At 43.3% G+C, this 18,154-nt stretch overlaps 1 protein-coding gene across 2 annotated transcripts in view; it reads right to left on the bottom strand.

Annotated features, from left to right (window-relative positions):
- Positions 1-18,154, bottom strand: part of scara3 (scavenger receptor class A, member 3) — a 32,968-nt gene that overhangs the window by 4,751 nt on the left and 10,063 nt on the right. The window contains exons 4-6 of one of the 2 annotated variants that reach the window (XM_052024856.1): positions 13,603-13,752; positions 12,580-12,678; positions 6,843-7,889 (exon numbers count right to left, since the gene is read on the bottom strand). In XM_052024856.1, the coding sequence (XP_051880816.1) occupies positions 6,843-7,889; positions 12,580-12,678; positions 13,603-13,752 (1,296 nt within the window). The remainder of the gene's footprint in view (positions 1-6,842; positions 7,890-12,579; positions 12,679-13,602; positions 13,753-18,154) is intronic. The other variant, XM_052024857.1, reaches the window with a different exon arrangement.

Genomic DNA, 18,154 nt, shown 5'->3' with positions numbered 1-18,154 from the left:
GTCACAATACTATTACTGAAGCATAGCGTTGATACTTCACAAAAGGCTGTCAAGGACCTTTGTGACTACCAGGTCTCCTCTCAATCTTCTCTGCTGTAAGAAAAACAATTCCAGTTTGTCCCATCTTTTTATGCAACAAAGACCACACCTCCCTGGAACTATTCCAGCAATTTTTTTCTGCTTCCTCTCCAAGGGATTCACATCCTTTTTAAAGTCTGGTGCTCAGAGTTAGGCTCATACAACAGTTATGGCCAAACCACTGTTTTATTGAACTTCAACATAATTTCTTGATCTTGTACTCTATGCATGTAATCTTTTTCTCAGTTTGTGTTGCTAGCTTCAAAGATCTGTCCATATTCAGCCTAATTCCTCCCCTTCCCCACTGCCGCTCCAGATCTCTCTGTTCCTGCACCCGCTTTCAAATTGTACCCTTTAGATTCTTTTGGTTTTTGCTTGTTCTCCCTACCAAAATGTATCATTTTACAGTTCACAGCTTTAAATTTCATTTGCCATGTGTCCACGCACTCAAATCAGCCTGTCCAGTATCGCTCAAAGTCTATTACCCTTCTCACTGTTTCCTAAACTTCCAAGCCTTATGTCATCTGCAAATTTTGAAGATTTTCCCGTATACTCAAGTCCAAGTCATTACATCCCTGATCAAATTAAGCTCTTTAAACGTTAAGCTCCAACAGAAGAACATGAGCCTGGTGTTTTACATTTAAGGGGATGATAAAGAGACCAGAATCTTATTTAAATCTAATTTGCAAACATCTTAAAATCTACGTAAAAATAAAAAAAAATTCATAATTTTTACAGGGAGTGTCAAGGCCCAGGTGAATCAATAAATTGCACACTGGTCTTATTCAAAAACATGTTTTTTTTTTACATGTTGCTGTTTACCATACAATTCCAAGTGAATAATTCTTACTCATGATTCAAAGGAAGTGGAAGTACTTGTATGTTTATGATGTACCTCCTCAGGTGAAATGTACTGTTGGAATTTTGCCCAGTCATGCACAAGTCTTGCTCCATATCCAACACAGCACCAGACAGGAGCAGGGAGCATTCACTGTGAGAGCCATGTATTACTGGAGAGCAGCAGGAACACTGTCTCTTCTTTAATTAGCAAGTATATGTGTATGTGCATATTATTTATGTATATTGTTTGTACGTACAAAGAGGCCCTCCAAAATGGTCAAACTTAAATGACTCTGCCCACTGCAGAGAACTGAGCAAATAATCCAGGCTGATACTTCTCTGTAATTCTGAGGGAGAGTTTTTTTTAGGCTAATAGTTGTACTGCATCCTTGTTCCCCCTCTAAAATATGGACGTAAAAAAGGTCTCACAGTCCTGTTCGAAGAAGTGGAGGTAAATTCTCAGTGTCTCAAACAATAATTATCCCTCAACAACTAACATTACTAAAACATTTACTTCACTGTTAGTGGGAGCTTTGTTTTTGCGAATTGGCTGGGGCATTTCCTATGTTACAACCGTTTCTATACTTCAAGAGTATTTAATTTTGTAAAGATACTTTTAACAAATTGGGAGCAGGAGTAGGCCACTCGGCCTTTTAGCCTACTCCACCATTTAGTAAGGTTGTGGCTGGTCTGACTGAAACCTCGACTCTGTAAGCTGCCTACTTGGTGAGCTAAAGGACCTGTCTCCATGCTGTAACTATGACTCTAGAACCATCCATTTACACTAATGCTACATTGGTCCCATATCTTTTTCTTCTGACATTCTCATCAACTGCCCCAGGTTCTGTCACTCACAACACAACAGGGGCAATTTACAGTGGCCAATAAACCTACCAAACTGCACATCTTTGGGATGTGGAAGGAAACTAGAGCACCTAGAGGAAACCCACACAGTCATAGCGAGAATGTGCAAACTCCACATAGACAGCACCTGAGGTCAGGATTGAACCTGGGTCTCTGGCGCTGTGAGGCAGTGGCTCTACTAGCTGTGCCACTGTATCATCCTGGATGGATCAGCCAAAATTTTGATCATGGCACAAAGGGTCAGCAGGCTTCATAAAAGGTTAAATTGCCATTGGTTCAAAATTCAAGTCCAATTTCAACAACAAAATGTAGCGACTCACCGTCCGGGCAAGCGAACCAGCTCGGCAGTCGGGTTGCACGTCGTCGGGGCAGCGAGGCCCAAGATGGCGGCAGGCCTTCGCCTTCCCCGAGCGACGGGGAGAACCCGCGTGCGGGAAAGACTTGATGATGTAGCATATACATCATTGCCGTTTGGATTGGGCGGGAACAGTCTCTCTTAAAAGGCCCGCACAAGGCGGGAAAAAAAACGAGTTCCTGTTTGGAAACCCTTCGACTAGCGTCTTGTTTTTACATCGCAGCAGCTACCACTACATTAGTGACCCCGATGGTCCAAACAGATTTTGGACCCGCACAATGGACGACAACGCAGCAGCCAACGCAGTGGCACTCAAGCTGCCCACCTTTTGGATACTTTGTCCCAGCGTCTGGTTTGACCAGGCCGAAGCGCAATTCCACCTTCGGCAGATCACCTCCGACTTCACAAAGTACTACCATGTGGTCAGCTCTCTGGACCAGGAGACAGCCGCCCAGGTCGGAGACTTCATCCAGTCTCCTCCAGAGGAACATAAGTACCTGGCTTTCAAAGACCTTCTGATTCGGACCTTCGGCCTCTCCCGTCATGAGCGCGCCACCCGCCTGCTTCATCTAGATGGCCTGGGGGACAGATCCACATCTGCCCTAATGAATGAGATGCTGGCATTGGCCGAGGGACACAAGCCATGCCTGATGTTCGAACAGGCCTTCCTCGAACAGCTACCTGATGACATCCACCTGCTGTTAGCCGATGCCGACTTCAGCAACCCCCGTGAGGTAGCTGCCCGGGCAGACGTCCTGTGGAAGGCCAAACGCGAGAGCGGTTCGTCCGTCGGCCAAATCACCAGGCCGTGAGCCCAATGCCCGCCTCAACCAGCCCCAGCAACCGAGCGACCACACCCCAGAAACACAGACAACGACACTGGCGACCAGCTGTGTTTCTACCATCAGAGGTGGGCGCGGAGGCCCGTCGATGCTGCCCACCCTGCAAGTTTCAGGGAAACGCCAGGGCCAGCTGCCGCTGATGGCTACGGTGGCTGGCCGCCGACAAAGCCTCCTATTCATTCAGGACAAGCAATCTGGGCGGCGTTTCCTCATCGATATGGGAGCAGAGGTCAGTATTTTGCCCCCGACCGGCCACGACACTCGTAACAGGCAACCAGGTCCTGTAACTCAATGCCGCCAACAGCACAACGATACGGTCTTTTGGTACCCGTACACTTCAATTACAATTCGGCGGCAGACCTTTACCCTTGCCACCGTCGCCCGACCACTCCTAGGAGCCGATTTCCTTCGGGCCCACAACCTGTTAGTCGACCTGCGAGGGAAGCGAGTAGTCCACTCTAGAACTTTCCAGACCTATCCCCTGAGGGAAACCAGCCTACCAGCCCCGTGCCTGGACTCCATTTCCCTGTCTGGCGACAAGTTCACCAAGCTCCTAGCCGAATTCCCATCAGTTTTGGCACCTCAGTTTACAAATTCTAGGCCCAAACATGGGGTGCGACACCACATCATTACTACAGGGCCACCACTTCATGCCCAAGCTCGACGACTACCTCCAGACAAGCTCCGCCTGGCAAAGGAAGAGTTCCGTCGCATGGAGGAGCTGGGGATTGTTCGCAGGTCAGACAGCCCCTGGGCTTCCCCCCTGCACATGGTCCCCAAAGCCACCGGAGGGTGGAGGCCCTGCGGCGACTACCGCAGGCTGAATGATGCCACCACCCTGGACCGCTATCCCATCCCTCACATCCAGGACTTCGCAGAGAACCTACATGGGGCCCGCATCTTTTCCAAAGTGGACCTCGTTCGGGGATACCACCAAATCCCAGTCCATCCGGATGACGTCCCCAAAACTGCGATTATCACCCCATTGGGCCTTTTTGAATTCCTTCGAATGCCATTCGTCCTTAAGAACGCCGCGCAGACCTTCCAGCGGCTGATGGACGCGGTAGGCCGAGACCTGGACTTTGTGTTCATTTACTTAGATGACATACTAATCGCCAGCCGTGACCACCAAGAACACCTTTCCCACCTCCGCCAGCTGTATTCCCGTCTCCGTGATTTCGGCCTCACGATGAACCCATCCAAGTGCCAATTCGGACTTGACTCTATCGATTTCCTCGGCCACTAAATCACCAGTGACGGGGCAACACCCCTACCCGCCAAGGTAGACGCTATCCGCCATTTTGCCCCCCCCCTACACAGTCAAAAGCCTACAGGAATTCCTTGGGATGGTCAACTTTTACCATCGGTTCATCCCTGCAGCAGCCCGTATCATGCGCCCTTTGTTCTCACTGGTGGCTGGTAAGGGCAAGGACATCACCTGGAACGACGAGGCTGTGGCTGCCTTCGTTAAGGCCAAGGACACCCTGGCAGATGCCGCGATGCTTGTACACCCTAGGACAGACGTCCCAACCGCCCTCACGGTGGACGCATCCAACACTGCGGTTGGTGGGGTACTGGAACAACTAATCGAAGGCCGTTGGCAACCCTTGGCATTTTTCAGCAAGCACCTCAGACCACCCGAACTGAAATATAGCGCTTTTGATCGGGAACTTCTAGCGCTGTATCTGGCGGTCCGGCATTTCTGGTACTTTCTAGAAGGCAGGCCTTTCACCGCTTTCACTGATCATAAGCCTTTGTCCTTTGCCTTCTCCAAAGTCTCCGATCCCTGGTCAGCTCGTCAACAGCGACATTTGTCCTACATTTCTGAATTCACAACGGATATCCAACATGTCTCCGGAAAGGACAATGTCGTTGCTGATGCACTTTCCAGACCGACCATCCACAACCTATCCTTGGGTGTCGACTACGCGGCCCTAGCTGACGCACAGCAAGCCGATGACGAGCTGCCCAGCTACAGAACCGCAGTCTCGGGCCTGCAGCTCCAAGATTTCTTGGTTGGTCCAGGTCGGCAGACCCTACTTTGCGACATCGCAACAGGTCAGCCCCGCCCTCTAGTCCCTGCAGCCTGGCGGAGACGCGTTTTCGACTCGGTACATGGGTTGGCGCACCCATCCATCAGATCAACTGTCCGACTGGTCGCCAGCAAGTTTGTCTGGTGTGGCCTGCGCAAACAGGTCAGTGAGTGGGCCAGGACTTGTCCGCACTGCCAGACTCGAAAATCCAACGACACACCAAAGTCCTGCCACAGCAGTTCGAGCCTACCCGTAGAAGGTTCGACCACATCCACGTCGACCTCGTGGGCCCTCTGCCGGTTTCAAAAGGAGCCCGGTACCTCCTTACCATCGTGGACCGGTTCACGAGGTGGCCAGAGGCAACCCCCCTATCTGACATCACGACTGATTCCTGCGCCCGGGCGCTGCTCGCAACTTGGGTCTCACGTTTTGGTGTTCCAGCCCACATCACTTCAGACAGAGGCACCCAATTCACCTCCAGCCTCTGGTCTGCATTAACGAACATGCTGGGGACACAGCTGCACACCACCACGGCCTACCATCCTCAATCAAACGGGTTAGTGGAATGTTTTCACCGCCATCTGAAATCAGCCTTGATGGCCTGCCTGAAGGGTCCTAACTGGGTCGACGAATTACCTTGGGTCCTGCTCGGCATACACACTGCCCCCAAGGAAGATCTCCGCGCTTCGTCAGCTGAACTTGTGTACGGGGCGCCCCTAGTTGTCCCGGGGGATTTCATAACTGCCCTTTGGGACCAAGGGGAACAACCCCCGGCAGCCCTGAAAAGACTGCGTGAGAAGCTTGGCAACTTGGCCCCGATTCCCACCTCGCGGGACAGTCAAGACCCATCCTGTCAGCCCAAAGAACTACGAGACTGTAAGTTTGTTTTCGTTCGCAGGGGCACACCTCAGGCACCGTTGCAACGACCATACGAGGGACCTTTCCGGGTCATCAGGAATAATGGATCCACCTTTATTTTGGACGTTGGGGGCAGGGAACAGGTTTTCATGATGGACCACCTCAAACCGGCCCATCTAGATCTGCAACAACTGGTTGAAGTTTCAACACTGCGACGCAGAGGCCGACCTCCTAAGCGGCGGCTGACACAGCCCACGGACCTTGGGGACTGTATCGCCAGTTCTGGGGGGGGGGGGGCGTGGGGGTTGTGTAGCGACTCACCGTCCAGGCAAGCGAACCGGCTCGGCAGTTGGGTCGCACGTCGTCGGAGCGGCGAGGCCCAAGGTGGCGGCGGGCCTTCGCCTTCCCTGAGTGACGGGGAAAACCCGCACGCGGGAAAGACTTGATGACGTAGCATATATGTCATTGCCGTTTGGATTGGGCGGGAACAGTCTCTCTTAAAAGGCCCGCACAAGGCGGGAAAAAAATGAGTTCTTGTTTGGAAACCCTTCAACTAGCGTCTTGTTTTTACATCGCAGTAGCTACTGCTACAATTTAAAAATTGACTTTCTGTTAAGATGAAACACATCTTACTCTGGTTATCCATTTTATATGACCAATTTTAGAGCAATGTGAAGTCTCTATGAGAAAAATCGGAAAATTATCCTTATGATGATTCCTTGAACTAAAATTGGGATGAAGGTTTCACATGTTTGCTACGAGAGCATACACAGCCAGCTTGCAAGACCGTTAGATGGTGGGATTAGTTGTACAATTGGACAAGTATTGAACAAGTTCAAACGCTACTCAGTTACGCACCCAACCCTCCGACCACTCACCCATTCTACTCTTGTACTGCCATCCAGAACAACTGGAAATAAACTAGAGACACTTAATATTTCTCTACTTTTTTTAAATGTAAAAGCTGCTCACCTCTCAAAATTGTGAAGTTTTTAATTGCTTCTCCATGTTGTGCATCAATAATTTTCATTTCTTCCATAACAACACCAAGTTTGTTTATTTCTTTATTCAGTGTTGCACTTAACAGATTATAGCGTTGTCTTAACATATCAGTCGTGCCCTGAATAACGGCCAGAGAAATGTTGAGGTGATAAAGTTCTTCTGAATGTGCTCCAAGCCCACTTGAACAAGATGCCCTCACGTCGCTGATGTATTTGATCATACTGTGTACATGGTTATTTGTGGCATTGATGTTGGCCAGTATGGTGTTAATTTCAGTTTCATGGGAAACCATTCGCCCCATAATGGTTTCAAATCTTTCAGCTGTCCTATTTTCATAATACTTTGCATGGTAAAGGATGTCCTGGATATTTTCTTCATGGTCATCAAGGTAGGTAGATATATTTTCAAACTGCTCATGCACAGACAATAGTTGCAAGCTTAAGTCATGCATGAACTCAGAATTCTGTGAGATGGTTTGGAGTGTGGTGGCCAGGGTATTCTGAACACTTTTGACCATGTCATTCATCTTGCTCACTGCAGCCCTTAAAACTCCAAACACTTTTGTGGAGTTCTGCCAGTCTGTCACTATCTTCTGTAATATTAAGGTTTCCTCATTGGTTTTTCTTTGAATTTCTTCAAGCCATAAAGAATTCTGGTTGGTGGTGAAGTTAATATGTTGTACTCCAATCCTTATTTTGTACTGATCCTGGGATAGTCTCCTGATAAATTCATCGAGTTGCTTTACAAGTGTTTGCAAGCCATTTACCTTCATTGAAAATCGTTCCATTGTTTGGTTGATCTGTTCAATGGACGATGAATAATAGGTAACTTCTTTAATGATTCTGCGGTTGTCAGATGATAGTGTTTGATGATTTTGGACAGTTTCATCCAGCACTGGTTCTTGTGCCAGAAGTAATTGCTGTATCTGTTCAAACTCTTTCTGTAAGTCAACAATTTCTTGAGCAAAATGGGAAACTTCATGGCATGAAGAACAATTGTGGCTGATGGATTTTTGATCTAGGAACAAGAGGAAGTGATTAAAATAATTACATTGTTTTACTAATTTCTCAGCTTTTGTAGTGCTTTCTGAATTTGACCTTCATAGTGCAGATGAAATCAATAACTAACAAATATAAAATATATTTTTTTGGTAATGCAACTAGGGTGCAGATTGACTCAGCAGTTAGTGCTGCTGATTCACAGCTCCGGGAACCAGGGTTTGATTCTGACCTCTGGTGCTGTCTGTGTGGAGTTTGTATATTCAACCTGTGATCAGGTGGATTTCCTCTGGGTGTTCCAGTTTTATCCCACATATGAAAAATGCACTGGTAGGTTATTTGGTTGCTGTAAATTACCCCTAGTGTAGATATGTTAAAAAAATTAAAAGAAAGTTGATGGGCATGTTAGACCATGTGGGGGAATGGGTCTAAGGGGCTGAAGGGCCTCATGCTGTGTTAAATAATTTACGTAAAATAAAACTTTGTGAATGAAGCGTTGGCTTCCAAATTTACAAAAATAAAGATCACCATGAAGCAAACAACACTGCCAAAATTAAATTAATGATTCATTTGGTACTGAGGGAGTCAAAATCTAGTAATTTACTACAATATTATTTATTTGCAAATAGTTTTGCACAGTTAGTAATTTCACAGACAGATAAATACACATGTTAGTTCTATTCCCATATTAGATTAGCACGAAATGCACATTCGAGTAGGCTCAGTAATTAACTATTTCTCCATGTCATTCAAAGGGCTCTCACCTGCTCTTTGAAGTGGCTTAACAACCTAATAACTTCATTCAAAATTGGTGCCAGATGTTTAGGAAAGTGACGTCCACCACATTCTCAGTGTAACTAGAGACAGACAATGCCCTCCTAAGGAATACTGTCTGTGCTGTATGGAACTGTATTCCTCCTTAACTGTTGGGAAGCTTGGGACTCTGGCGTCAGAAGCTCTGAATTCTTGACAGTTGCTCACCAGAACTTCCCCAACTGCATACCAAGAGTCTCAATCTAGAATCCACTTTCTGAACAGAGTTGCCTCTGGAAGATCTGCTTCAGGTCAATGTGAAGTTGACAGGTATAGGAGGGAGTGCACATGGCTCACCATCGCCGGGAAATTCCAGATCAATAAATACCATCCTTACCAGTACACTCACATCTCAAAACCAGATAACAAATAAACTGCATAAACTATCAGTAACCAAAAATACTTCACTTATTTTGCCACCTCTTCTACTTTGTTTTTAATGTGATGTGATACAGTCTTTTTTAAAGCTTAATTTAACTTGATCTACCATGGTAGGACTTGAATTCATATTCTTAGAATTGTGAATCTAGGCATCCAGGTTTATTAGTCTGATACATCAATCACAACAGCTGATCAAAGCTTTATCTATGGCAGTTTGTAAAAAAATTAAAAGTTTCAGAGGTAGGTTTTCTTACACAGAGAGTGGTGGGTGCCTGGAATGCACTGCCCAGGGAGGTGGGGGGAGGGTGGTTGATGGGGCTGATACAATAGAGTCATTGAAGAGATTATTAGATAGGCACATGGATGAAAGAAAAATAGAGGGTTATGGGAGGAGAAGTAGAGAGGTAGAGAGGGGGATAGATTGAATGGGGATATGGGCCTGTACTGTGCTGTACTGTTCTATGCTGTGCTGTACTGTTGGGTGGCATGGTAGCGTAGCGGTTAGCGTAATGCTATTACAGCGCCAGCGACCTAGGTTCAATTCCGGCCGCTGTCTCTAAGGACTTTGTACGTTCTCCCCGTGTCTGCGTGGGATTCCTCTGGGTGCTCTGGTTTCCTCCTACATTCCAAAAATGTACAGGTTAGGAGTTGTGGGCATGCTATGTTGGCGCTGGAAGCGTGGCGACTCTTGCGGGCTGCCCCCAGAACATTCTACTCAAAGATGCATTTTACTGTGTGTTTTGATCTACATGTGACTAACAAAGAAATCTTATCTATGTTCTATGTTCAGAAAAACTGTTGGCATTGCTCAAAGCAATTGGAAGGATCTAAATTCTCATGTTCTCAAATTCTTGTATTGCTATGTTATCTTTAAATGTAATTGCAATTTACTATTGTTATAAGACTACTGAACGGTTTCCTAGTACGATAAAATGGACTCTTAACCTCACAATCTACCTCGTTATGATCTTGCACCTTATGTCTACCTGCACTGCACTTTCTCTGTAGCTGTTACACTTTATTCTGCATTCTGTTCTTGTTTTACCTTGTACTACCTCAATGCACTGTGTAATGAATTGTTCTGTATGAATGGTATGTACGACAAGCTTTTCATTGTACCTCAATACATGTGACAATAATAAATCAATTCCAATTCCAATTATGAGATCCACTTTCTAATTGACATTACAAAATAATGGAGAACATTTTTCATTGATTTTTTTCCCCTTAGGCATTAAATAATTATTGTGGATTCCAGAGAGAAAAGTTTAATTCACAAAATTTTTTGAGGATGTGACTAAGCACATCGATGAAGGGAGAGCAGTAGATGTAGTGTATATGGATTTCAGCAAGGCGTTTGATAAGGTACCCCATGCGAGGCTTATGGAGAAGGTGAGGAGACATGGGATCCAAGGGGACATTGCAGTGTGGATCCAGAACTGGCTGGCTCACAGAAGGCAAAGAGTGGTTGTTGAGGGGTCGTATTCTGAGCGGAGGTCAGTGACCAGTGGTGTACCTCAGGGATCTGTACTGGGACCCTTACTATTTGTGACTTTTATAAATGACCCAAATGAGGAAGTGGAGGGGTGGGTAAGTAAGTTTGCGGATGACATGAAGGTTGGGGGTGTTGTGGATAGTTTGGAGGGCTGTCAGAGGTTACAGAGGGACATAGATAGGATGCAGAGTTGGGCTGAGAAGTGGCAGATGCAGTTCAACCCAGATAAGTGTGAAGTGGTTCATTTTGGTAGGTCAAATATGTTGGCGGAATATAGTCTTAATGGTAGGACTCTTGGCAGTGTGGAGGATCAGAGGGATCTTGGGGTCCGAGTCCATAGAACCTCAAAGTGGCGGCGCAGGTTGATTCTGTGGTTAAGAAGGCATATGGTGTATTGTCCTTCATCAATCAGGGAATTGAATTTAGGAGCCGTGAGGTATTGTTGCAGCTGTATAGGTCCCTGGTCAGACCCCACTTGGAGTACTGTGCTCAGTTCTGGTCGCCTCACTACAGGAAAGATGTGGAAGCCATAGAGAGGGTGCAGAGGAGATTTACAAGGATGCTGCCTGGGATGCGGAGCATGCCTTATGAAAGCAGGTTGAGGGAACTCGGCCTTTTCTCCTTGGAGAGACGGAGGATGAGGGGGGACCTGATTGAGGTGTATAAGATGATGAGAGGTATTAATAGGGTAGGTAGTCAGAGGCTTTTCCCCAGGGCTGAATTGGTGGCCACAAGAGGACATAGGTTTAAGGTGCTGGGGAGTAGATATAGAGGAGATGTCAGGGGTAAGTTTTTTACTCAGAGAGTGGTGAGTGCGTGGAACGGGCTGCCAGAAATTGTGGTGGAGGCTGATACGTTAGGGTCTTTCAAGAGACTGTTAGATCGGTATATGAAGGTGAGTAAAATAGAGGGCTAAGGGTAAGCCTAGTAATTACTAGGGTAGGGACATGTTCGGCACAGCTTTGTGGGCCAAAGGGCCTGAATTGTGCTGTAATTGTTCTATGTTCTATGTTCTATATTAATACATACAGTGGAATCCATCAGCTTCTCTACTCAGACTTAATTATGTATGGGAAATGAAAGAAAGCACTCCTGGGACTGGCAGGAATGCCATACTGACGGCTTAGTTCAGGTCAAACAAATGATCACACCTGCTCAACCAACCTGAAGGAAATCCAGGAAGATAGATGGAATGAAAACTTCAGCCATATATGTGTTGATGAGAAGTAGAAAGTGAATTCATATGTCTTAATAATCTGTAGTCAACATTGATTTATGTATAAATTGATATCTGCTTACATATAAATGGCACCAACCATGGAGTCACTGTGCATTTTGATGCTTTTGACTTACACAATTCAATGGACTGCATTAAGTCTTAAAACAAATTACTGATGCAGTCTACATTTGCTTCAAATGGCATTGATACACGGTTTATGCTTTTACCTAACAACTCAAGGAAATGTTACAGGGATCTCTAATATGTTTAAAGGAAAACTTGAACACAGTGGTCTTCAAATACACATTATAAAGTCAGTTAGTTATCCTTTAAGATGCTTTGAAGCTGATATTTCAATGCCATGTCCATAAGGCAGGTGCTCTGTTTAATATCTTTATAATCTTCAATTCTAATTGGGCAGTGGGGCTGATATGTAATACTGCAGGATCCATCCTGTAACTAGCCACCTGGCACTGTCTGCCAAACTGACACGGTGATAATTCTAATGCACCCACGGCTTTGCTTTTGTCCACCTTGCTTTCATACACCATTTGCATGTCTGTGAGATATCTGCCACATTAAGAATCAACTATTTCCTTTATCTTTCTCTCTTTTACAGTAAAAAAAGAGAATGTTCTTGGAGTGTAGGGTTGTTCCCACATCTAATCAGTCATGTGAAATTATCCTTAAATTTATTTAACTTCTTGGTGAACAATTTTGTTCTTTATTTTCTTATGAAACATAACAGTTCTACAACGCCATGATAGATGTCATTTGCAAGCCGGCTGCAGCATTACTCACCTAGCTCTTTTATGTTCATCTGCACAGAGCTAATCTTTGTCTCATAAAATGATTGGGCCGTGTTGATATCTTTGGTTATGGAGTCAACCTTTCTGAACACTGTAACAATACAAACAATAGCTTATTTGTTCAAATGTCACACACATTGAAAAAACGGATATTAATGCTTGGTGATCAGTTCCGTTTATGGCTGAACCATAATATAACAAACTAAGACATTTTAGATCTCTTTCCTGCGGCTAAAGGAATCATGAGGAGCAGTGCTGAGGTACACTGGTCATAATGTCCAAAGCTGAAATTATTCTCTCATCTATATAGGCCCAGGTTGGGGAAGGAGAGAAGGGAAAACAAAAGTATGTGCTAATTTCAGAGATTTGAAGTAATAAATGGGATGAAGATTCTCTGGTGATTTTGTGGCTTAATAGAGTTGACAAACAGATTGATAAAAGGATTTTCACATTAATAGTATTTACTGATTTTTAAAATAGGAATAAGTAACTGTGCCCAAAAAATACAGCTACATTTCAAAATTCAGCTCATTACCTTATGGCACATGTGAAAGGGTTACATTGTTATGGAACTTACAACTCATTAATTGTGACAAATGGGAGTTGAATTAACAGAGCATTTAGCTTCCATCTGTCACTGTAAATTATGTGATTTTACAAAATCCCTTCGGAATCTCACATAATTTCAAATTATCCCCAAATTTCTGCCAAAGTAATTATGATGGCTGCCCCACTGTTCCTTTCTCTGGATAAGATGGAAATGATCAAGCTTAGGATGGTGATTGAAAATTTTGTTATGCAACTTTCACCTATGTCCTGATAAAACTGCTCCACACTGTATATTTGTCTGTATTACTACATTATTTGTCCTGCATTCTGACACTGATTCATACTCTCCTGTATAAATTCAGATTTCTACTGTGCTAGTTATTGTCTGTCTATTCATGCAATTTAGAATGACATCTTAGATCAGTAAAAAATTATGAAATGGGTCTAAATAACAGATCCGCCTTACCTACAGATGCCAGCACAGCAACAGCTATGATGAGACAACTAAAAAATATGTATAGCACTTTCACAGCCACACTTAGTGACCATGGAGCTTGGCATTTACAACAGCCGGGTCTTGCAGTCCTCTCTGCTTCATTAGAAAACAAAATTACATCTGTAAGTTAAGTGAGAAAGATGTCCAAGTGTTATAAAACTACATCATTTGCACTTATCACATGTACTTATTGTATATTTTTGCATTAGATTTACCTACTTGCTCATTTAAAATGCAAATTGGAATTTTGTTTAAATTGGCTGTCACATTTCCCACATGATGTCCCTTCAAAAAAAATCCATTTAGACTGCAGACTGCGCATATTCTGAAATCTTGCAAGATGCCATATATATATATATATATATATATATATATATATATATATATATATATATATATATATATATATATATATATAATGCAGTTCTTCCTGTTACCATGATACCTGTTTGGGTTATGGAAAATTGCCCTTATAGAATTCACAAATCACTACCCAAAATTTTGAGATATGGAATAAAATTTACTCTCATGGAATTTATGTGAAAAAAATGTAAATCGATCAACACAAAATTTATTTCTTCAACTCTCATTTCTTGATGCATGCTCAGATGACACACCTTTGTGTTATGGAAAATTGTGATATGGCCTTTTTTCTAGGTTTCTCTGCAAGTTATAATAATCCCAAACCTTTCACATTCTGAGGATTTCCAAATAATTATCAATGGTATATCTGCACTGTGGTGAGAATTTGAATGGTCTGGACTGTGAGGGGGAAAATGTCAACAAAACTGCCGATGTTTCCTCCCTGACCATCAGAACTTTGAGACTTAAATGTAAGTGCACATGAACATGGAAGTCCTAAAACTCCTTCAAATGTGGTCCATCTTTGGACATGCCCACAAGTACGGAAGCCCTTAAGTTTCTTTGACTGCTCTACAGCACTATACGTGCTCTTGGCATGGAGGTCCTGAAATTTCTCCTAATGTGTCCCAACACTGGACATAAACTCAAGCACCGAAGTTGCAAGGTTTTTCCAGCAGTACTCGTAAATGGATGGGCACAATAGTACTGAAGTTCTGTAGTTCTTCCAACTGTGCTATAACACAGGGTGGGCACATGAGACTGAATTCTCAAAGTTTCTATGTCTGCACTCTAACATCAGATACCTAATTAAGTCCAGCATAGGACTGCTAAATTGTGCTGATTAGCCACTATTACCGAATGTCATCCTTCTGAATATCTTGCACTTGAGGACTGGCACAATGAAAGGTTCACCATTATTGGAGTAGAGGGGCTGAGAGGGACTTTAGTATGTATTAGCTTATTAGTTTTTCAAAAAAGTTGATTGTTGTTAAAGCTGAATAGTTTTGGATGTCAAAAACTTTCTTTAGAGTTTGGAAGAATGAGAGGTGACCTCAGTGAAATATACAAATTTCTGAGAGGACTCAACATTGATATGGCTATTTGGGGCTGAAATGAGGGGAATTTTTTCACTCAAAGGGTAGAGAGTTTTCAAGAGGCGGTGCCTCAAGAAGGCAGCATTCATCACTAAGGACCTTCACCACCCAGGACATGCCCTCTTCTCATTACTACCATCGGGGAGGAGGTACAGGAATCTGGAGATCCTCACTCAACGATTCATGAAAAGCTTCTTCCCCTCCACCATCAGATTCCTGAACAGTCCATGAACCCATGAACACTACCTTGTTATTTATTTTTGCACTATTGATATTTGTAATTTATAGTAATTTTTTGTCTTTGCACTGTACTGCTGCTGCAAACCAACAAATTTAACGTCATATAAGTAAATGATAATAAATCTGATTCATATTCTTTAAAGTTCTCTACACTGGAGGACTCTGGATTCAAATCAGAAAGCAAGAGAAATCAAAAGAAGTGGAGATAGGGCAGGAAAATTCTCTTGAGATAGAAGATCAGCTATGACCATTCTGAATGGCAGAGCAAGTTTGAGAGGCTGAATGGGCTACTCCTGCTCCTAGTCCTCATGTTCCCATGTAATATTTTGTCCTTTGTAGTTCCAGGTAAACCATGAGGCTTGGCCAAGCCAGCTGTCGGCTTTTTTCTATCTTGTTTTGGGTGGGAGTTTTTCTGTTTCCAGTGCTACCCCCTCCCTGCTTTGTGATGATGTTAAGGTGCAGAAAGCCTTGTCACTGGGCAGTGATCCAGATCCAGATCTCCTCCACCTGGATGACTCAAGACTATGTCGAGATTTTATTCTAAAGTCAGCTGATCATGAATTCTGACCTATTGTGTGACACTAATTTATACACAGTAAGCCCTCACAATTGCAATGAGAAAGTTTAGTTTACTTCTTTACAGTTTGTGGCACTAAGCTAGTTGCCCTGAATTTGGTGGCTAGGCTTTGCAGAGGGTATCCTTGTCTTGGTCTGGATTCACATATTTGACTGACAAAGTAACTAAGCAGATTATATAGCCTTAGTGGATCAGCTTGGTTTTAAGGAAATCTGGCAGTTTTATGGTTACTTTTACTAATACTACCTTTGGACGCCCAGTTATATTTAATTAATTGTATTTAAATTACCCAGCTTCTTTCTCTGGATCATTAATCCAAATCTCAGAATTCAGTAACAAAATCATTATGCTGCCACTCCATATGATTGCTCAGTCAGTTGAGTGGGGAATTAAATTTACAACATCCTGTATCAAGCCAAGGTTGATTCCACTTCCTTTTACCGAAACAAAAGACCATATTTCCTTCATATATCTTTCCTCACACACAGCATTTGCAACAAATGCACTAGTAACCAAAAAGTATTGATAGTGATTTACAAAATATTTATCTCTAGTAAGGGGGGAAAGATTTATACAATCTGAAGAGAAACCAGAGTATACTCTTGTGTATGCCAATCATACCTCACCCTATCAGTGACTTCACTGGAATAGTCCTAGAAAGAAGTACACTGAAATAGTATATTGCACAGAGGTAGAAAATTTTAACTTCTCTTTTATAAATTTCCCATACATCTTCCCATAGACATTGGGAGAGTACATTAAAAAGGAAATACAGGTTGAAACTCTTTAGTCCAGCACCCTTGGGACCTGACTGGTTCCGGATCACAGAAAATCTGGACTACAGAAATTACCCTCAATCATCTTCCTCTGAGCAGGAGAACTGTTCTTTTTAACTATAGACACTCCCCGGGTCACTAAGAACTGATTGTAATCCGAAGTTTACTTAAATCAACTGAGATCACAGTCAGCTGAGGTCACAAAAGATGCACTCTTTGGTTAATTAGCTACAGATTAGTACAGATCTCAATTAATTTTAGGCCTTAGTTAGATCTTAGTTAGAGTTAGTTAATTAGTATAGATCCTACTGCAGATTTAAAACCTGCTGGACCATAGGAGTTGCTGTGCCATGAATGCCGGACTGTAGCGTTTCAACCAGTATTCCTCTTATAGCTACTGCTATGTACCATAATAAATAAAACATTTTTGTCTTAGAAACCCAGACAGCTGCAACTGCCAGATTAGAAAGACCAGCTGCTTTCACTCTTGTTAAAATGAATCTAGGAATCAAAGTATTCCTGAGTATAGTAATTAGTTTACTGCATGGAGCAATTCTACTTTTAGGAGTGACGTCTACCATTGAACAACACGACCTTATTTACACAGTCACCATATTTTTAATGATTTCTATGCAGTAGGGTTCTCTGGAAAATAAATTTTTCAGTGAGGCAAAAACTGCAGTTACAGGTTATCTCAGCCAATTTACTGTTGTTTTTGGAACTATGAACCAACTACTGTAACTTACACCTTCCTTGGTCCCACGAGACAGTAAGAGCTCTTTGAGAGCTGCTCTGAAAAACATCGGCTCTCATCAGAATTTCATCAAAATAAACGTTGTGTCTGTTTTAAACATTTCTCGATCAGAAAAAAGCCGATATGACTACAACTTTCATTGTGACTGACAGCCAATTTCAGAGTGAATAAAGTGTGATGAAGAAGATTTAGGACAAGAAAGTTCTTTATGGGCTTTTAAGCCAAACAAAATTGCAAACGCAGATAGAAAGCAAAACAGGTTAATGAAAAGTGACATGTGCTGTTGTGCGTTGGAGGTACTACAGAGGATCTGTTTGGCAGTTCAGTGACTAATTCCTGAATGTTGTTTTGATTTTAGGTTTAAAGTAGAACTATTCCAGAACATAAACTACAGCTTTTGTCATATTGGCCAAGACAGCACAAGCCCTAAAATAATAAGTCCAGAGATTAGACATCAAATTCTGGGATGGGGTGGAAGAGTATAATTTGGCTCAGAACATGGGATTCTATAATTGGATGGCAAGTTTTAATTCAGGCTCTGTTAAATCCATTGGGAGCTCTGGGGAGGACAGGATAGTTGGTGGGGTGGGGAGGAGAAGATGACAAGGCTTTCCTGATGTACTCTGCACAGTTGCTATTTGGTATATCCAGCAGAACACTGAGATGAAGAGGCCTCAGAAATGCTCTGTTTGGTAATTGATCAGAAAGGGATCAATTA

Source organism: Pristis pectinata, chromosome 10, assembly GCF_009764475.1.
Source record: "Pristis pectinata isolate sPriPec2 chromosome 10, sPriPec2.1.pri, whole genome shotgun sequence".
Taxonomy (NCBI): Eukaryota; Metazoa; Chordata; class Chondrichthyes; order Rhinopristiformes; family Pristidae; genus Pristis; species Pristis pectinata.
Note: the sequence above shows the minus strand (reverse complement) of the source record. Positions and strands in the feature narration are given on the sequence as shown.